The 23,076-nt window shown below is 33.7% G+C and overlaps 1 protein-coding gene across 1 annotated transcript in view; it reads right to left on the reverse strand.

The window, feature by feature from the left end:
* LRRIQ1 (leucine rich repeats and IQ motif containing 1) overlaps nucleotides 1–23,076 on the reverse strand; it is a gene marked incomplete at both ends in the record, with an annotated part of 104,665 nt that overhangs the window by 35,534 nt on the left and 46,055 nt on the right. Inside the window, 5 exons of the mRNA XM_084268803.1 lie at nucleotides 7,473–7,574; nucleotides 14,816–14,901; nucleotides 15,247–15,342; nucleotides 15,949–16,073; nucleotides 16,807–16,896. Coding sequence (XP_084124929.1) covers nucleotides 7,473–7,574; nucleotides 14,816–14,901; nucleotides 15,247–15,342; nucleotides 15,949–16,073; nucleotides 16,807–16,896 — 499 coding nt within the window. The remainder of the gene's footprint in view (nucleotides 1–7,472; nucleotides 7,575–14,815; nucleotides 14,902–15,246; nucleotides 15,343–15,948; nucleotides 16,074–16,806; nucleotides 16,897–23,076) is intronic.

Consider the following 23,076-nt stretch of genomic DNA (forward strand, 5'->3'; position numbering starts at 1 on the left):
TTAAAATACTATTTGCATACCAATGTGATTTTAATGCTTGAAATACTCACTTTGGAAAATGTTTGAACATATCTGAAAGTGTACTTTTAATGACCTCTTCACTGGCAATCAGTTTTTTTGAAGTGTAAAAAGAATATTAGGTAATGCTGGGTAAAAGCAAAACAAACAAACAAACCACCCCAATATTCACTAGAGTCCCCAGGCATCTAAACAGATGGCAACAAATTCAACAATTACTTTTAACTAGAGGTACTAAATCCAAATGCTGTAACACTTTATTTTAGAGGAATTTAGCCAAACCTATTCCCCCTTACCCCCTCCAACCAAATCCATTTGGATTTAACTTGTTGCTAAAATTATCTGTCTTTTGCACTCTAAGACCTGGGTCACAACCTTACTTAGGGACAGGAAATAGTTATCAGGTCATTGAATGGTCAAATGAAAAAGGATTTGAAATGCTTCGGTACTCAGGGGTCTATTCATCCAAAATGACTGCCTTATGTAGTATTAAAAGCTGTGAACTCAGATACATTGGCTGAGATGCAGGTATCTACACCACCCAGCTTTTGAACATAAAATGTCAAAATGAGAGGCAGAACCAAGGAAGATGCAAATAAAACCATCTAACTACCGCATCACTTTATTCAACAGTGAGAAAAACTGATTTTCAGCCTCTGATGACATTTCAGGTGAAATCTCATTCCCATTAAAGTCATCATTAGGTAGCTACTAGCCAAAATTGGTAAGACTTTCCCCCCCCACTTATGTGCAGTGTGCAGGTTAAATGTTGATAAACTACTATGCTATGAAAGTACAGATGATAATCTACACAGTGTAAAATCCAAGTTTTGGAAGTTTGTTGGAACAAACAATTTGTACTAACGAAGTCCCAGTGCCACCACAAATTACAGCAATCTGCAAATCACTGGAGACACAAACAAAGAAATAAATACACAGGCAGGTGAAATACTATGTGGTTACAAACCTTTAACACATGAATACAGGTACCCTAAAGACTGGAACCACAGTGAGAATTCATAATATTAAGTTGAAATGTACCTATGGCAAATACCTCCATAGGTATTTCATGGGAATTTCAGTGAAACAGAAAATCCTAAAATCCTATTTTTTTTAATTGACTGTGAAAAGCAAAAATATTACTAAAAATGTCATATATTTCATTTATATATGTCGTTTATAAACAGTCAGACACTGAAGTGCACTGCATAAATGCATATACATAATGTTTTATGTATTTATTTTTAAAATTGTACCATAATTCCAGGATTGTTTCATTCCATGTACACTGAAAAAATCCTACAGTATCATTGACGGACAGGAGGCTAGAAAATTAGGCACAGATTTTATTTTTCAGTTTTATTTTATAATAAGAAACTGGGCCACTAGAACTATGTAACTGAAGCTTGAGTGCGTGCACTGTAAGGCCCCTGCAGTCTTTTACAACTTTTCAGCGTACCGCTGTTGTGAACTGGGTTTGCACTCTGCCAGCAGAGCAGCTCTGACCCATGGAGAGCACTCCTTCAGATCAACACTGCCTCAGGCTTTACTGCTTTCTCCAAGAAGTCTTACATTTCAGGCATCAAGTTGAATTTCTTCTGGAGATGATTAACCCAAACCCATGACAGATTTTTTCCAAGATATCCAACTCCTTATGTTTATTTTATCCTGGCTCTTTTTGGATGTACTGGACACAAGTAACCTACTCATTTTACATGTTAAAGTGCTGGTGGAGAGCCATTAATTCCTCAAAATGAGAAAATATTTCAATGTGAGCGTTCTGTTGTGTGAGCTCAAACTAAATAATAAGAAACAAAGCCAAAGGACTCTGATTTTAAAAGATAGATCCCCTTCCACACTACAGGTTTCTGTAATGCATTTTCACCACATTTCAGGTCAGATCTTACATTCTCTGGAAATGCTGGCTTTTCTGTCATTTTTGTCAGTGCTATATGGATCAGAAACTGTTTCCCTAATATGGCATACAAATTTAAAGCCTGGGAGATATGCAATAATTGCCTTTTACTATAAATATGGCAATTGAGCTATTAGATATGCAGCAAGATCATGTTTAGAATGTGGTTGCTTATCCTCTTCAGATCACAGCTCAATAAAAGATGACTTAATCTAGAAATGGATTTTTACAAACAATGTGCTTCCTGTGAGTTCAATGCCATTTATATTTTTCCACTGAAAATAGCCAATTTCTAGAAGATGATAGTTAATAACTTGTGTTAGCTATTATAGTTCAGTGTCTTTTAAAATGTTCTTAAGTAGCAAACAACAAAATATTGAAAGCACAGAAAAACATGAATATTAGCATTCCACTCTTGGTACCTTCTCTTACACCTAATGCAGATGTTTAAATGCATTTGTGATTAGAACCAATGTATATTCTATTTAATCACTGCTTATACTTGTTAATCAAAGCATTCATATTTTGTAATATGTAAAATTAAAGAAACTATGTTTATCATTATGTAACAATATTTTAATAAGGTCACATAATAAACTCAAAGGTAACCTTAAATTGCAACTTTCCAAAGTCTTAACTTCACATTTTTAATTACCACTATCAATAATCTATAAGAATGTTTTGCAACATTTCTCTTGACACTACAAGGAGTTTCATAATTGTGAACTATCAGAAAGCTGGAAAAAAGACAACTTTAAATGGAACCTTGATATTTATCTTCCAACGATATGACATAATCACAAGATCATATTCCCTCTTATTCTTGTTCCAATATGAAAAATAAATGTTATTTCTACTGACAATTTAAAGAGAAAAGAATAAATATTTCCAAATTAAAAGCCACCTGAGAAAGCATAATCTGTTCATTATCAAATCTGTATTGGTAAAATTTGTCTTAACATTATACCCATTACGTTCTCTTTAGTCACCAATGAGCATAAAATGACAGGAAATACAGTACTGCCAATTAGAAATGTAGGTTCCCAAACTACAGTAAATATAACTTGAAGCACACAGACCAATGCTTTTTTTACACATTTAAAACTTCCTGGTAATGGTCATTCCGCACATTCCTGGGTGAAGTCAGATTACACTGTTTTAACTTCTTTGGAGTATGGACATGACTAAAAGTAAGTGTACTATCTGTGCCAATAAATCACCTAAATGACATAATTAATTAGAATGTAGTCTATGACATACTGAGAAACTAAGTGAATCATATCCAAATAATATTTGGACAGTTTGGTTGGACTCTCAGCACTCTTCTAATTTGCTCTACAGATTGGAATCAAACTTCCCATTCTACTGAAGAGAAATTTTTTGGGTAAACCATCAAAATCATTGAGGTAGATGGATTAAAAAGGACCCCATAAGATATATACTGTTCCCAAAGCTTGTGTGCCAGGTCTGGGGGTGCCTTTCTTGGTTTTGAGCTGCTGGACTGGGACAAAGCACTCACATTATTGGAAAAAGTAGGTATCCTTCCTCTATGTAAATGAAATTACAGACTTTTTAATTACAGAACCACAAATGGAAGAGATGCACATTCAGCCAGGGTGAATTGGAACTTCCCAAGAAAGAGAAGGAGTCAAGGAGAGTCTTCCTTCAATTCCTGATCTACTTTATCCAAAATAGTCAAAACTGAAATAGCTTCCAGGCACCAAGAGGAGAAGCAGTCATAAAACCTTTCAAAAATACCCTTTGCTGCAAAACAGGAAACTATGAAAATTATGCGTTCCTTATAACATTTCCAAAATTTTGAGATCTTTAAAATGTCACCATCTACAAAACACACAAAACCCTCCAAGAATATTCAATAAATGAGTAAGCAGGTATATTTTGTTTATTAACTAACTAGCACTAACTGCAACTCAACAACTGTGCTGGAAGCATAACTATCACATGAAAAAAAAAGCAGTGCAATATACACCATCCCAGGAAATGTCCAGCAAATCATCAGAAGTATAAGTACATCAGATCAGGCTTTCATCTTTCTTCAGGTTTTTGATTAGGCTATAGTATTTACACTTGCATATTCTGTGGCTTACTTTATAACCTATGGAAGTTAATGTCACAATAAGTACATTTGATTCAAAACTAGTATTTATTTAATGAAACTGTTTTATGCATTGACTCCATGCATTAAATTAATTTAAATGAATTTAATTCATTTTAAAGAAACTGAAACAGCATTGGGATTACAAAATGCATGTTGATGCTAAAAATTACACCAGAAATTGTCCGTAATTTACTTTCTTTTCAAAATTTACAAAGAAAAAGCAGTAAGTCCTCTGCTAATTGAATTCATATACCCACTCAGTATACGCACATATATTTGTGTGTGTATACGCACATGTGTCATGTGTATATGTATTGACACATACACATATATAGACACAAGCACATATACATTTAATCACATTCCCATGGTCTGTGCCTTCACATGTTGCTTGCATTTTTAAATGGTAAATTCTTGTCTCTTGGAACAATGTTTCCTTATGCTGTTGATGAAGCATGTAATAGAAAGGGGTTTGGTTCTGACTAACTTCTGTAGGCTTTTGTGATACAACTGTGAAATAATGTTCCCCTGTGGGGATTTTTATAACATCAGTGAGTAAAGCATGATGACTTAAAATTTAATAGAAGTTTATGATGTCATTCAAATTTTGAAAAATTATTTTGCTACAATGTATATTTTCCTCAAATTACGTATATGTGTATTATTCCATGGGGTTAAATTTATGCATAAATTTTCAAAATGGGTTATCAATATTTAGCGTATCAGCTCCTCACAACTTTTGTAACAGGAAAACAGTCAAATATTGCATAAACACGGTGTCCTCACTATGTTTATGTATTGCTTTATAGATGCTGTATGATACAACAGTATCAGTATGATGCAGTAGTTTAGATGAGAAGGCAAATTATTCCAGAATATAACTTTCACTCAGAAGCACACAAGCATCAGGTCTTACATTCATTCTTTTTCACTCTTTATTTTTATACCTCTTTTTATTCTTTTTTGTCCTATTTGTATTTTTAAACACAAACTAAAGACACAACGAAGACGAAAGACATTCATCATACAGTTTAACTAGATTACCTCTTAAATATTCAATACCATGATGTGTTCCAGTTTGAAAATCTAAAACTGTTCTAATTGTTTCACTTCCGAGGGCATCCCCTTTCAAAAGTAGTGATTCTGTTATGTAACAGATAACACATGTGTGCATGCTGTTGATGCTATAGTTTCTCCCTCTATTTCCCAATTTAAAGAAATAAAGCAGGAATATTTAGAATGTGGGGTTTGTTTTCTGGTTTGGTGGTTTTGGTTTTGGGGGGATTTTTTTTTAGATTTATTTAGTGGTTTATGAAGGAGATAGATCAGAGTTCAAATTTTTTACCAGAGCACAGACTAACAGTCCGTGAAGGTAAAAGGGCTTGAATGGAGGAAGTTTACTTCCACAGTGCAACGGACTGGTCTGTGTTCTCCCTTGAATTAAAATACGGTGTCCACAAGATTTATGGATACAGAGTGAAAACATTCCACCTTCTTGTTACAGAAAGAACTCCCTTTGCAGAACAGACCCAAAGAAATGTATTCCAGGCAAAAGAGCAAGAAATGGTCAAAAGGTGAGAGAGGGGGAATGGGAAACAAGCTTTTCTGGGAAGAAATGACTGATAACATAACTCTGTGAAATTATCATGCAGGTGCTTTGGTTTGTAGCAAATATGCAAAGTGTTGCCAAATTCTAAATATAGATAATCTTATTTCTGTCTGATGGTATCTCATATACACATACATAAATGCTCTGTGCTGAACTCTGGGTTCTAATTCACAACCCAGTGTTTTCTGGCCATACCATCTCAACAATGCCTCAGGTAGAAGGACAATTTTATATTCTGGTCAAACAGAAGAGTATTGCTTGGCTACTCAAAGACTCAGCAGTTTGTATGTAAGCACCCAATAATGGATTGCTCAAAAAAGATCTCAGTTTAATAGCTAGTCAAAGGAGTACAATGGTCCTTGAAATGAAAGAAGAACAAGAGTGACACTACAGCGCTTGCCTTTCAATAGCTAATCTGCTATGGTGCCTTCTCTCCATGTATTCAAAAAGTAATTTAAGTAATATTTAGAATGCATATATTGGCTTTCCAAGAAAAAGGGATATGTCTCCAGGCAGGGACAGATAAAACTAGGAAAGCTAGGCTTAACTTACACTGACTTTAAAGTACTGAGCCTGGGATCAAGTGTATCTCTTTGACATGGCTTTGAATATTCACACTACTTCATGAAGGCTTTTGGCACCCAGTGTTTTCCAGGCAGTCTGCATGTCTTATTTCTTCAACATAGGATGCATTCTGGCATATAAGCATATGCCACAGGAACAGATACAAGACTCTGGGAAGGCTAAGTCAGGCACAGTATATACACACTTTCTATATACATGTAAATTCATACTTGGATCAGGGCAAATAATACAGCAAATATTTCTCCTCTTTGGAATTCACCAAGAATTGTTTCCAACTAAATTTGAGCATGGGCTTACGAATATGAAGCAAATTTGGACTTTCATATACCTAGGTTGATTACTGGATTGCAGTTTAGGTTTACTCAATGGACTACACACCTGTCCCAGAAAGGTTCTAATTTCTATCTTCATTCTATGAATGTTGATTTAGAATTATTATGTTTAATTTTACTTTGTGGGATTGGGACTAAATCAGATAGCAAATAGCTGTGTCTTCAAAAAAGATAAAAAAGAAAGAGGTGTAACTTTCTAAGCACACTGTTAAGTTGCAAAAAAAATAAAAGAATCAAAGCAGTCCAAAACCACCTGAGAAGCTCAGCTTCTTAAAACAAAGGTATTTTAAATAGACTTGGTCTTATTCTAGTCGTAATGAAACAAAGGAAAGTTGTAACATGAATTCCAACAGTAAGAAAGATACACAATATTTAAAATATTTTGGAAAGACAATTTTATATTTATGTGCTGAAGATTCTTTTTTTGTCTTCTGCTGAATGGGAGATTTTAGAGGATATTTATGAAAATAAATTCCTAAAAAAATGGTAATGATTGTCAGGAATTAATGACTAGCTTGTGAAAAGGGTATCATGACTGAAGAATATGAAGTCAAATGTCATTTTTAAAATTTTACTCTAGTGCTTTGTATTTCATACTTCTGTAACTTGCTTTTTTTAATGACGATTAATTTTTATGATGATTTAATAATAATGATACAAAAATAGGAACCAGTTCTTCATGAATTAATCTCTAGGACCCTCACCTCTGTCCCATCCCAATGAAATGAAATTGAAATTTTTCACTGCTGTAATTTGAGATAGCGAGGAACAGAGATGAATCCTAAAGTCCTGCCTTCTATTTGTGCATATTGCTTTTCATTTCACGTACGCCTGCTTAAAACATATTAGAAGATATATACTCTTATATGCATAAAGTGAAATACTTGCTCATACCTTCAAAGTGACCAGCACTTATAGGCTGTGTCTTCCTTGGTGGTTTCACATGGAGATGTTTATTTTCATTGTTTTTGAACAACGCCAGGCACACAGCTGGGTCTAGACGACAAGAACAAGTTAAAATCAAAGGTCAGACGTGGCTCATTCATTCCTTCAAGCAGTTTTTCACCTTTTAGCCGCTTAATAAATGAAAATACCTTTTAAAAGTAGGTTTTATATTCACAAGGAATTACGCTTTCTAAAATAAAGCAGCATAAATACATGTACAACTGGAACCAAAGTCACTATTTTGCAGGATTTTAACACTTTTGACCATTTAGCTAGCTCATCTCCAAATGAAAAATAAATTCTAAAGGTTATACTTGAAAAAAATGGTTTTAAAACTTGATGTGAAAGCAGAAATTGTAACAGAATATATGCCAAGCCAAGTTTCTAAAAGCTTTGGTTCAGAATTACTCATCAGGCCAAATCAAGTCATTTACACCTTACAAATGTTAACAGGAGGCAGTTTATAAACTGATGTCAAACTTGCAGATAATAAGCTGACCTCTTGGATGTCCCATCCTTACTGAAATAAAAAGTACTCCAAAAGTCTACAGACTCATCTATATGTCACAATGAATTAGTCTCAGGACTTCTATTTTGAAAACTTTGTAAAGAAGCAAAGATGAGCAGAGAATTGTCTATAAATCTAGATAATACATGTTTCTACACTGGAAAAATAGTTTAATTAACAAAAGCTAAACTAATGCAAAACCACACATGTAAGGAATGCTGGCTTTCATGCATTTTTTCTTATGTGATAGACTTGTTTGCTTGGCACAGAAGAAAATTAGAGTTTAAGGGAAATAGTGGGTTAGAAAGAATGTGAAAATTCTATTCACAGTGCAGAACAAAACAGTCAGTTATCAAGAAGAAAAAAAAAGAACTGAGGAGAATGTAGAAACAAAAGCAATTATACAGTGATAAGCAAGAGTATATAGGCTTTTGTAAGCATGGCACTGAGCATAATATCTTGAGCTACAGAAAGCCAAAGGAAAAAATTCAGAGCAATATGTTTCACATAGTTAAAAGAAAAAAACAATACCACAAGCAGAGTATCTGAGAAAAAACCCTACAAAGGTGACATCGGACTGTCAGAAAAGAGCAGAATTTAATAAAGAGAGGAAACTGCAATAGAACTTAGCAATAAAGTAGATATGGAAAGGAATGGATCTAAATTTTCCCATCTGTATTTGTAGCACACGCATCAGTTACTAACTAATGGAACTATAAAGGGATCCCAATAGCTCCACTTCTCAAAAAATGCCCTCTTGATAGAAGTAAGATGACAGGCATACTGTATCTTTGCCCGAGATCTCCAACAGGGTGTGAATCCTTAAAGAGAGAATGCATCGACGAAACACACCACTATGTTACAGTATTCTTGGTCAGCCCACACTGCAGTAGTGTTTGGTTGACAGAAGGTTCTTAATGTTGCTAACCTCTCATAAAGCAACAAACTTGACTAAGAAAGGAATTGTGGAAAATATGGATGGAAGTAATTTAGGCCATGTCTTCTTCCCAAGGCAGAATCAGCGATACTTTGGACATTTTTTATCTCAAACGGTCTAGAAGAACCACTTTCCTCTTGTACGATGCTTATAGCTTCCAGACTAATCCAGCAGACATCAGAAGTAATTTTAACCTACCTGTACTAATTAAAGTATAAATTCAGTCACATGGCCCAGGAAGCACAATAAATAATGATTAGCTCTGTTAGTTCTAAAGTTGGATTCTGATAACAGGATCACTTTGTTCACAAACTGGATTATCAGGTTTGTAGATATATTCACTTTGCATAGACAGAGAGGCTATTTTAGCACACCTCCCAACTCAAAAATAAGTTTATAGCAACCCAGTGGTCTTCATACTACCAAATGTTAAGGGCAGTAGACCACAGTAAGATTTGTGATAAAAATATCTTGAAATACTAATACATTATATTTTAAAAGTTCTCTCTGAAATTTAAAGTAATGGAAGTTATAAAAATATTTCACATATCAATGACTTCTGTAATTTCTTTCTAAACTTGTAAGATACATAGCCATATAAGTACTAATACTAAACCTAGATTAAAATGTACAGAGTAAATTTTTCTGTAATTAATTTTTTTTCCTTTTAACTTAAAATAATATCTGAAATAACATACTTTTTTTTCCTGTGTGGGTCAATTGAAATTGTTCCAAAAGCTTTTAAAAATGTCATCTTTCCTGTTCAAAGTTAAACTATACCAAGGACTTTTGGGTGAAGTCACACGAAGTTATTAGTGCCAACCTAGATTTTTAAAAACATTTATTTGCAGAAAAGGATATCAGCAGTAAAGAAGGTCTATGAACTGGGAAGAGATGGAAATTGTTCTTCTAAGAGATTTCTATCACAAGATTTATCTTTGAGTCTTTGCAAAATAACTTAAATAATCTATAGGGATTTAACACAGTGCCAGACTACTTGAATTTGTACCTACCTGGATCACCTCAACCATTGCCTACAGCTCTTTTGTTATTAAAAATGAGTCCTTTTCTTTATCTAGTCCCAAATGTAGGCAATATTACATAGATTACTTCATAATACTAGTGCTTTTCAGTCTTTGAGTGAGCTAGGGAAATGAATTGTGCGTATGCTTTGATGACAAGCAATCAAATGTTTTAGATTTCACACAGAGAACTGTGAAAGAGTCCAATAGTTCAAAATCATACAACTATCTTCCTGGATTCTGGCATGCTCATTTAAATGTGGCTTATTAGATGATGATCTGTGCTGGCAATCTAGGAACCAGGGAGGTAATTTAATGCACATTGCTTGGCTGACTCCAAATATAGAAGATAAGTTGGACAAACACAAGAAATGTTATAGAAACAATATGGAAAGAACAGTTATGCCTGATCTGGCACCACATTTTCTAAACAACTTCTTGATAATATGTGAAACTGAAAAAAATTAAATATTTATTATTCATTTTTGTTGTGCGATATCTCTAATTAGAAAAATATAAACGTATCTGTGCCAACTTTCAGGAACTGATAAATCAAAGTAGCAGAGAGTGACAGATGCTTATCTATAAGATAATTCAATTTGTAAATTCATTTGGAAAAAAGTCCACATTTTGTTCCATAACTGAACAGAAATTAGAACTCCAACTCATCCATGGTTGGAGTTCCCAGATGATATCGCTACACTGAATATGCACACCAAAGAAAGCAGTTTGGTTTCTGCTACTAAGAAAATATGTAATGTGTAACAAGACATAATACTATCACAAGATTTTTATTCTGACTGTTAATTCAACAAATCAATGTTGTTGCTCATTGTTTTGTTTTGTTTTTTTTTTTAAATTAGTATTGCACTACTGTCTTAAATTCTAAACTAGAACTAAAAACATATTTTCTGACCTCTCAGAAAGATCTTTATGGTTTTGTGCTGCTTCTAGGAGTCAAGGCCCATTCCAGATACTTTTTTTTTCTTTTTTTTTTTATACTTGCTTGGCAGCAAGATTTATTATCTCATGCTGCCAGTCACTGACAAAAGAGCTTTAATTGGAGAGGAAATGGTTAAACAATAAGTAATACAGCAGTGTAGAAAAGAGAAGCTGAGATCAAGACAAGGCTTCCAGCCATCTTAAAAGAAGTTAACTTTCAGAGGCCAATAAAGTATCCACAGAATCAAAGAAATTCAAAGTTAAGTGAGACAGTACCAAGACATCTTTTGGAAGCTAATAGAGAAATTTTAAGAACAGTGAGGTGCAATAATGTCTGCTGTATTTAGATTTTTAATTAGAATTTTGTAGTGTTTTATGCACCCAGTATAAACAGGAATATTTCTGATATTATTCCAGCTTTACTTGGCTGCAAAGTTTCTGGTTTCTTGCCCACACTTTTTGTATTATCTTACTGCAGAGTAAAAATAGTTGAAGCAGACACAGCCTACATTTGGTATCGTTAAAATACAGGCCACAACTTTATTTAACTACATAAACAAGCATACAAAACTGTAGTGGATTAGGGCATAACAGGCCTTAAGGCCATTATTTGGTGGGACTGGTCTATTGCAATATAAGCATTGCCTGAATCACTCCCTATTATAAGGTTATGCTACTTTAAGCTCTTCTTGTAATACAAACCACAGGATTCAGTGCACTTGCTAGTATTTTCCATATTTTTTCACTACTGTGAAGGTACACAGCCAGATGTATGAGGTAAGATACTTCTCAGTTACTTTTATATATCTACAGTTTAACTTTATTTCAGCCAGTCACTTTAGGTTTTGTGTCCAGGTAATGGAGAACTGTAAGTGCTTTTACAGTGAGATACTAGTAGTCCGTTCTTGAATTATGTTTTAGGAGGAAATGAATAGGATTTAAGGTGGCTGTTTCTTTCCATAAAGGAATGTGAATGACTAGCTCAGATGTGGGTTTCTATAATTAACTAAATGGATCCCATCATTGTTGCACTAGGAGAAGACAAACACTTTGGATGGAAAACAAAAAGGAATAAATTCCCACACCTGAAGATGCTAAGAATTGAAGCTGTTCATGACTGTCCAGTCCAAGTTCCAATCCAGCAGACTATATTAAAGAGCAGTCTTGACTCTATTAAAGAGGAAGGGTAAAACTCTCTGAATGGAGGCTAATTTGACATTCCTTTTTTTGTGAACCTCAGACCTAAAGCAAAGGAGTTTGATAGCATAAGGAAGCAGACAGCATATTCTGATGGGCCATTTGTTCTCACAAAATCCACCAGTAGTACCTTGGCATTACCTGCAACTAAGAGGATCGTTACCATGGAAAAGCTCAATAGCACATAAAAATGTTTGGGATGATGATGAAATCTTAGCATGAAATCTATCATTTTATTTGTTAATAGATTACAAGTTATTTGCATCTAGAACCTTTAGAAGCTGTTGTTTTGCTTATTGTCAGAACTTAGTGGATGCTGGCTACTTATTTTCTAGTGGGTAGGTATTTGTATCGCTAACAAAATCATTTTATTGTAGTTAGCATACCTTAAATTATTTTAAATCAGCGAAAAAGGAAACTGTTGCAACTATAACACTGAGAACCTGGAAATTCATAAACCCAGAAATAATAATTCTAAAAATAAATTCTACAAGAATTCACACGCAGCTTTAGTAAGTATAAGATGGATGAAGCTCATTTCAGAGGAGATAAAGATGATAGGATGGCTATTTCTATAGAAACTCTAAAAGATGATGTTGACATCTGCCCATTCAGACGAATTTCAATTAATGAAATTCCTGCTTCAGTAGGGTTAAACTCAGAGAAATGGCCTAAGACTGTGAACTCTCTCTCTCTCTCTCTAGTTACACTGGAATTGCTGTAAGTATTCTAGCATGAGCTGTACCGCACAGAGATCCAAGAAAGATACTGGCAGCCTAATGGATCTGGTTACAGTTTCCTGGTCTGGAGCTGGCTAGCCCCAGGATAAGGTATATCTACTCTAATTTAAATGCTGTAAAGTCCCTCTGTTCATCCAGACTCTCAACAAGACCCCAACTTGCTCTCTCCACTTTGCAGGAGGTAGCTGATGTAAAGCATAATGATATATGTGGAGACTCTTCTCACATAGGGAATACTCTATCAAGAACATTTTTTTAGTGCAACAGCTGATTTTTAGCATCAGCTTAAAACAAAAATACTTGTTTTGATTGATAATGTCTATTTGCTTCTCATTGACCAAGGAAGGACTGACTGTCAGTATGCTGTATGAGAAGGATACTTGGCTTGATAATTTTTGTACTGAAAAGGTATTGAGTGTGCAATATTTTCAGTCATATTCCTGGGTTCTGGAAATTATACTTTCTTCTTATCTTAAAAGAAGAATGTGATTTTAATGATTGCCATAAAAATCTATATAGGAAAATTATATATACAGGTTATTTTTGTGCTTGATATAATAGAAAGACAAAACATTCCTATATGATGTAGTTTCAAGAAGAGAAAACTTGAAGCTATAAAAACATTGTGCAGAAGCTTTGTTAATTTTTTCAGTACGAGTAATATACTTTGACAATATTCCATGTGATACATTAAAAAACTCAACACATATATACCATATTGAATAATCTTTAAAAAATTAATATAAACATATTAAAAACCCCCACAGTAGAACTACTGCAAAAGTAGGATAGCAAATCTGATATGCTCAATCGGATATTTATGACTGGACTAATTGCTACTAACTTAAACCAGAAAGCATCTGGAGAAGAGATGATATAACCTAGTAGGATTTATTCTTTAAAAAATGATACAGAGGACATCAAATGGAGCATATGTAAAAACTTAGTTGCACACACAATATTTACTACTTATTTTTTAACACAGGAGGACATCATGGAAAGCTATCAAGATTTAAATAGAATCACTTTAACCATTTTTTTTTAAATTAGAGATCCTTGTTGTCATATTTAGTTTTATGCATGACACTTAAAGTAGAAAAACTTATACACAGAAAAACTTTTCTTAACTTTATGTGTAGGTTGATATTTTTCTCTTCCAAAAGCAGTATCTATTTCAATATTTTCAATACTTAATACAGAAGAGATTTGCAATGTTATGCAAATAAACTGTAGCTTGTGATGCAATTAAAAAAAAAAAAAAGGTAAACTTTCCAAAGACCATTTAGAGTTAGGTCCTACTGTCAATCAGGTTCATACACATTTGAACATTTCTTATACTAGCAATATTTTAGTAATATTTTTATCAATGTATTCCATTAACATTTGCATTAGTTAGTACTGCTAACAATTGACAGTTCCAAGAGAGGTTTATTGACATAAGACCTATCTGAGAAGAACCAGAAGACAATTACAGAGAAAGTAGATATGCATTATCTCTTTCCACAATGTATATTTTAATAAAAAATATTATTTCATATATATATATAAATGTAATTTTCAGAAATACTTCTTGCATAAGTCAATAATTTAAACTTGATATTCCCCAAAGAGAAAAAATACAAAAAATACAAAAAGCAGAAATATAAATTCCACAAGATACTTGAACAAAAAGAACCAAAATTTCTGTTTAACATTAGCTGTCAAATGTTCAACTTAAGAATCCAGTAGAATGCTTTTTAAATTCTGAATATGTTTTCCCTGGATCAAATTAATGTCTTTACAGAGATTTTAACTGAATCACAGCCCCCTCCCCCCCCCCCCCCCCGTTATTCAAATGAATATTTAATGTTGGGCAAGCAAACTTTTTCAAAAGATGGAGACATTATTTTGAGATTTAAGAATAAAAATATTACATAAATATAAGCATTTTTAAACTGTTGACTTACCTAAATTTTTATTACTATATTTTCTGGGCTTCATTTTGTGGGCTCTCTTCAGCATAAGCTGTGCAGTAGAAATATCCTTAAAACCCCTAGGGGAGGAGAATAACTTACTAAACATTTCACATATATTATGTTACATCAGCTGCATATCATTGTATAGTGGACTTTTCAAAAAGAATACAAGTATATAGCACTTCTTATGCATGGTATGAAGCTTTCTGAATTGCACAGATAGCTGTGATGCTGAACATTGCATTATTGTAACTTATTAAGCAGGTCTCCCAGACACTTGTGCAAGTAAGTAGAGCAATTTTTACTTTGATAGAAAAAGAGATTCTCAAAAGGTGCAACTTCAAAAAAAAGCAAGCAACAGGAGTCAGCTATACTGTACCTATTCCTGGAAGTCTCTATGTAAGCAAAATAGCTTAACATACCATTCTTCTGAAATTTTCTCTTCTTTTTCTGACATGGATGAAAAATTCTTTTTTTCCTTCCAGTCAGAGAGCTGTGGCATTATTCCCTTCTCGGACCTGAAAAGAAAGTGTAAGAGCAGTATTGAAAGGTAGGTAAATAAGGAAAGGTCTTGGGTAACTATTTTGCAGCCTTTGTCATTCTGCAAGTTGTTTGTGCCTTTTAAAGGCACTTTTGAAACTTGGAAATAATACAGAAAAAGTCTATTTTAATACTCCAGGAAGGCTTTATCTTGGAGAGTAATAAAAATCTGCCATCAATTTGAAATGTTTACATTTCAATTACTTGAAGCATATTTCAGCCCTTTCTCTCCAAAAGAATGCAGCTGTGTAAGAAATCCCTTTTAATCTTTATCTAGTCTTACAAATCTCTTATTTCAACATGTATGTTGTGATATATATGAAAAAATACAAGTTGTATGATTTATAGTCAAATCTAGATAAACAAAAATATGCATTCTTATATTCTTAATTATGGGAGTCAATGAAGAATAGCAACTGAATTTAATTTTGCTTTTCACAAGTAAAGGCATTTTAAATTCAATAATATCATATTAACCAAAAGTAATGAAAGCACCAGGAACGAGCTTCAAGTTCTCATCCTTTTGATTTTTGTCAAATCAAAGTGAACTAAACATAGTGAGGAAAACATATTCTTTAATTTACCTTCTATGAAAGTGGGTATTTCCTGCTGAGTGTGAAGGTGGTATGTTAATATAATGGCAAACTTCTTGTGGTGATGATGGCAAACTATCTGAATGTTCACTGGAATTTGAAGGCCCAGAATACTTCTAAGAGAGAGAAAAATAATGTAGCTGATAAGTCCTATAAGTTTGAGTTTAAAATGTGCAGGTAAACCTGCACTAGGGTTTGCAGAGTCCATTACTATAACAGAAAGTATTCTTAATGTTGATATGCCCATTATAGACCTTATTTTCAACTAAATAGGTCAAAGAGGTGACTTTAATTATATACTTAATATCCCTAAATATAATCAAAGAATCATAGGTATAATGAATTATACATTTATACGAGTTCTTTCTTTTAATTGTAGGAAATAAACCATTAGTAATACTATGCTTGTAACAAGAAGAGAAAACCCTACCAAAACAACAAGTTAAAACTTCAAAGTTTATCAAATAACTAGCAGACATTACAGTTCAATGACCTTTAGCTGTTCTGAAAACATTCAGCTGTTGTCATATAATGCAGAGCTTGGTATTTTTAAAGTAGTGTGTCAACTAGCAATTTTTAATCCATTGCCAAATGTACAGATGAAGCACATCATCTTTTTTTTTCTGCTACTGTGAAGTAAAGTGTTGAAATAAATCCAAAATAAAGAAAAAACTAAGCAAACGCAAGAAAATCTAAAAGAAAAATTGCATCTGGAGATGAGGAGGAAGTCTGAGACTTCTAAAAGTAATTGTGTTTTTCAAGTCAATAGATTGTCATATTAATCACCCCAGAATAGCATATCCTTAAGGAATGAATAAAGACAAGTAAGAAGTTTCTGTGACATGTTACCTTTGGCCAGTGCAGCTGGTTTGAGAGCAGGAGTGTTTTTGAAGGGAAACGGGTGGAATTGAGAGTTAGCCATTCCTTCTCTAATGCAGCCTGCATGAATGAGTAAAGTCAAATAGTGCACTGATAAAATCAGTTTAGTTTTGATAACTTTTGCAAAGTCTCTTTTAAATTGTTTTACATACTGTTTCAAGTGTTTTCAAGTCGTATATCAGAACTGCCACCTGCAGAGCAATCGCACTTAAAACACCTTTGGAGAGGCTGGATCACACTGTTTTATTTTAAATAGATCAGATTAACAGTATTTGTGGGTCGTGGGTTTTTTTGGGGGTGGTGGCTTTGTTTATTGTTTTTTGGTGGTTTTTTTTTTTAAATAAGATGCATCCCCATCTCAAATTCTCATAATTTTATCCCAACATCATTAGTAAACCCAAGTTATTAAAAAAGACTGCCAACTCTAAAAAATACACAGAGCTAAGGTACTTAAAGGCCTGAAGAACATGAACAGCTTTGCTGTTTTTGACTAAATGAGTATTTTGTATCTGGGTGTAGGTGCCTGACACTATCAAGCTTGCATTTGTTGAGTTGAACTGAATTGGTGAATAGCTTTCATTGAAATTTGGGGTTAAAAAAGCGAATGCTATATGTACTTATTCCTTCAATTAATCAATTTTGGTTTTGATGTAATGAAATAATTTACAAACTAAAATAATATCTTGGAAGGAAGGGGGTGATGTATTTAGGTGCTAATTGGTGTCTCTAGCATTTCAAGGCAGAATTCAGTTCTCTTTCTTAAACCCAAAAGTTAGGTTTTGTTTCAAACTCAACCTGTACATGACTTCTTTTTTCTTATACGTCCGTGAGTTTTTTGACCACATGTTCTTTCTATATATTCTGATAAGTGAGAGAAGTCAATTACTCCCACACAGTAAGTAAATACCTCTGAAGAATTCGGTTTTGCTTACCCATGGCTCAGTCATTTCAGATTGTTCTTACTGCAGCAGCAAAGAGCCCGGGGTTAATTCTTTTGAAAATGTCTAATTTATGAAACCAGAGTACCTTTTTCTCATTCATATACTATTTCAGATTACAATGATTTCGGACCCTGAGAAATCATCCTAACATTAGATACCTTCCCATGCAGTTTGTGTAAACAGGATTTTGCATAACCTTCGACTGGTGAACAATAAGGTCTTCCAACACCTTTGAAATTCTGAGAACCTTTGAAATTCTGAGAGACAGAAGGATCATGTTCCAGCTATTTTGGAAAGGTTACTTTAGGCACTGGTTGCAAAATTTTGTGACTCTAAGACCACTCTTTATTTACAGGGTAACTGTGGACCAGTATTATTATTCTTCCTGACCTATCTTTTATAAATAATTTAAAAATTATTTTTTACTTTATTTTCATGTCTTTAAAGGGATGCATTCTTACATCTTTGCCTCCTTGTTTCTGGAACTCTGTATTCTTTGATTACAGTATGTTTTAGTTTTCATTCTTTTATTTAATAAATACAGACAATTTTTCCCCCTCTATTAGCAAAAGAATCAATACAGCTAGGAGAGAGCTAGATTTCCATTTCTCGTACAACTGAAATGTCAGTCAACTTAATTGATGTTTACAATGATGTGTCCATTAATTATCTGGGTACTTAAATGTCATCCATTAGCGGTGAATATGATCTAAGCTCTACTGTGAGATTTCAGGGCAAGCTTGCTATTTGTATCTTTACCTCTCTGATGAACCTGTGACAGAAATCAACAAAATAATGAAACATGAAAACTAACACTCCAAAGCTGTAGTCAACTTTTGGGGAACAAGAATCTCTAAAGCAGTACATTGGTTGAATCCTTTTGCTTTATTGTTGTACCATAACCCAGTTAAAGTTCTTTTCCCTTAATATTTACGTTGAAACTTTTATCACAGATATTTTCTTAGCCCAGTGTTTGCCATTTATTAATTTAATATTCTCCATGGTGTTTTTATTTCTTTTATTGCCTATAAAATGTCTTACAGTGTTCTAAGTGTTGAAAAGAAATATAAATTAAAACATAAAAGCATGATTCAAAGGGATAAATATGCAAGACGAGAAAAACCCAACTGGTTTATCATTAAGTGTACTGGCACTCCTACGGATGTGTATCATGCTACAAAAATATACTGCAGTGTTGTTTGTTTTGGCCAACGAAAAACCTAACACATTATTGATTTTTCAAATATATGCTCTTCCTCTATGTTTATTCCTAAAGATTTTGTTAGCACCAAGCTCAACAAACTTCTGCCCATATCTTTCCCATAAACACAGTCCTAAGTAATAACTAATGCAAAGTTTATGACAGATTTTCCAGGACCTAAGTCTAAAAACTGGGTCCATTTCTACTGACTCAGTAAGAGAAAAAACCCTAAATCTTAGATAAATTACAAAGCTAATAAAATGATAATGTTTGATTGTATGCTCTACATAAACAGCTATAGGCATACTATAGTTATGTTTATTTTTAAAGTCAAACTAAGGAATTGATTTCATAAACACTGAAAATATTTCATAAATAACATAGTTTTACACATATGTGTAAGTAACATACAGTTTAGCTTTAACATATTAATTAATCCAAAAATATAATTTACAATTCTGTACCCTCCATACTTTGTTTCCAATGATAGTTTCAAATCAAATACTGTATTGATTACTTTAAAAAAATTTCAATTTTCACAAGCATACAAAATATACATAGACCTTTCTAATGTTTTATTAAAACTTCACGGAAATAAATTTAGTTTAGCTTGCTGTTTGAACCAATTTTTATTAATTGGAAAGGTTTGTTGGTTTTGGTTTTTTTTTCTTCTTTCTTGATTTTATATAAGCTTTCATTTAGCTCCTCCTCAGGATACAAACAAGACACTTTCAAGACTAGAAAGAATAAAGACCACCAAATCCACACAACACTATTATCCCTGATATAATTTTCAAAAAGAAGGTATCAATATATTTGGTGTTGGGGTTTTGTTTCTGAATTTTAAAAGTTCCAAAACTTCCAAAGTTCCGTAACTGTTTTCATTTATCCATTAGGATCAAGAGCTTTTTGCCCTGATTCACCATCCAATTTTTACACTTTGAGAATGTAATAATACAGGTTTTTTTCTCTTCTTTGATTTTGTGGCTTATCAATGAACTCTGGAAGCCTAGAGGTTTCTTTTTTCATGCCATATTATACATGACCTTTTTTATTTTGTTATTCCTTAATATTTCAAATATTTATTCTATCCCTTCCTTTGCAAAATATAATGACTACCATCAAACATTAAACTTCTGTGGCCTGAGAACCAGAATCCAATCCTACAACCACAAAAAACAGTGAGGACGGTTCTACTAACTTTAACTGAGACTGAACAAGCTACTGAAAAGTATGGTTTTAGTGTAAACATTATTTATACAATCTAATTCTAGACATTTTTTACATTCTGGAGCTAGATAATCTTTTATAATGAATATTCATATAATTCGGGCTGTTCTGAGTCATATTTAAACCACAAAGAAAAAGTAGCTCACAGGACTGTGTCAAACCTACAATCCTCCTTGGAGCACTTCTACAAGCAACTATCCAGGCTATGAATAATGCTATCATGTACTGCTTTTCATGTCTCCTAGATCATAAGCCTAATAAACCCCCCCCCAGAAAACAACAAACAGCGCCTCCCCCCCCCCAAAAAAAAAAAAACAAAAAAACAAACCCACCCCTCAATCCCCAAAACTTTACTATGGTTAGAAGTAGAGAATGCAACAAGACATTAACAACACAGGCTGAAAAGAAAGCATTTGAAAGCATTTGATATGGAACAACTCTGCTGTGAATCCTGTCAAATGTGTATCTGCATCACTACTTTGATTCCAGAATTTCTTAGTAGCAAATGCTTATGGAAAGAATGAAAGAAGCTGGACATGTTGAAGACAATCCTTCCCTTGATATATTCCTTCGAATCCCTTTGTCCAGATCACTGATAAAGATGAGTGAGAACCAGCCCCAACATTGAGCCATGGGGAACACCACTTGTGACTCCCTGCTAACTGGAGTTAATTCCATTCACCACAACTCTTTGGGCCTGGCCACACTGTCAATTCACCCAGTGAACTGCACACCTCTCCAAGCTGTGAGTAGCCAGTTTCTCCAGAAGAATGCTGTGGAAAACAGTGTCAAAGGGCTAACTGAAGTCCAATAGACAACAAACACAGCCTTTCCTTCATCCACTTAGTAGGTCACCCGGTGATAGAAGGAGATGAGGGTTGTCAAGCAGGATGTGCCTTGCATAAACCCATGCTGACTGGGCCTGATTACCTGGTTATCCTGCATGTGCTGCATGATGGCACTCAAGATTATCTGCTCCATAACCTTCCCTAGCACTGAGGTCAGACCAAAAGGCCTGTAGTTCCCTGGATCCTCCTTCCAGCCCTTCTTGTGGATGGGCATCACACTGACTAAACTCCAGTCAACTGTGACCTCCCCAGTTAGCCAGGACTGCTAATATCATGGCAAGTGGCTTGGTGAGCACTTTTGCCAGCTACTTGACCATATGATATAAGCTTCTTTTTAAACAATACATGCCACATGACTAATGTTAGATATCCTGCAAGTTAAATAATTGCTCAGACTGGGAGGAGGAGTGGTCAAGCAGAAGGTTCACATGCTGAAGGTTAACCCTGTGGATGCTCACAATAGAACAGGACATACCACAGCCAGCCATACTGTATTGTCTTTCATCTGGCAGAAAGCTGTAACTTTGTCTCTTGGTTCCTGGCAAACATATTTCATTCTGTGGGATATTTCATTCAAATATCATGCTACTCCAGGACAACGTCCTTCATTTATTTTTAAACTAAACTTCATTTCTGCCAAGGCCAATGTATTATTTGCTAGACTTTTCTTCTCTAAAAGCATAAGTAAGTTTTGAAAAACTTCTTAAGAAATCACAAATTTTTAGCTCTTAGAGATGATAACAGAAGGACCAGATCACTTTTCTGTACTCAGTTATAGAGCTGATAGCCTGTGATAGAAAACTTCCTTTGAAATGAAAGATCTGAATATTTCTGTGTATTTAGCCTTTTCTTTCATCCAGTCTTTTTAGGAATCATATCACTCTGTGGGCTAGCTTTTCTGAGAAATTCAAGTTCACGTGTATAGCTTAGTTCAATGTTAGAAAGTTCAATTTCAGTTCAGACATAGACTTTCAAAAAAACTTCAAAAGCTAAGGTAATATCAAATAGGAATATCCTTAAATGAATCATCCGTTATTTGTATTATTATTCCATTTCCAATACCACAAAAATTCAGTCTACATTCTATCATTTAAAACTATATGCAAATATGTTGGTTTGAATAATTTTATATAAAAAACTGTATACAGGCTTATTTTTAATTAGCTTAGTGGATATAAATTTTATACAAAACAGATCTCTGAACTGCAACCAGTAGGAAAAATAGTCTTTTTCTCTGGGTTTGTCTTTTATGCTTTTTCACATATTTTATGTGGTGAAGATAAATAGGTTAGCACCCTAATAAAGGTTATTTTAACCTTTGGCAATGCTTCTTTTTCAATCCTGTCTTATATAAAAAGACAAGAGAATTAGGGAAGAAAGCTGGGCATGACTGCATTCTTACAACTGCTAAAAGCAAACAATGTTTCAAGCCAGAAAAGTAGTGAGTATCACAGGGATTCCAGAGAAATATCTGAATGATTAATTGACCCCGAGAGATTTTATAGACTTACAAAAGTTCTTTACTTATTAGAGTATATTCTTTTAGAAAAATTAGAAGACAAGCATAACTGTGTAGTGCACATTTATAAGAAGGATATATCAACAAATACTGAAAAATATCACAACATTCTGTTAGGAAAAACTTACAGGAAAATTTTATTAGGGAACATCTTCAACCATATTTTTTTCTGAAGCCTTTAACAAACTCTGAAAACTAACTGTTCTCTCAGTATCATGTATCTACATGATTTCTCTAAATGCATAAGACTAAAATTATGGAAATAATTGCTTTCACAATACAAAAAAGTATTATTTCATTATTAAATTAATAATGAAAATTTCAGGTACTGTAAAAAAATTAATTTACAAAAAAGGGTTGAATGTATACATACGTAACTCTCAAAAAATCTGAATCTTCCTGTTATTTATGTCAGTCATTCATGACCTACAAGACTCAAACTTTTCATGAAATGCATTTTTGTCTTAAACCTGACAGCATTCAAGGGAAGCTCTGGGTTCT

Source organism: Gallinula chloropus, assembly GCF_964237585.1.
Source record: "Gallinula chloropus genome assembly, chromosome: 1".
Lineage (NCBI taxonomy): Eukaryota > Metazoa > Chordata > Aves > Gruiformes > Rallidae > Gallinula > Gallinula chloropus.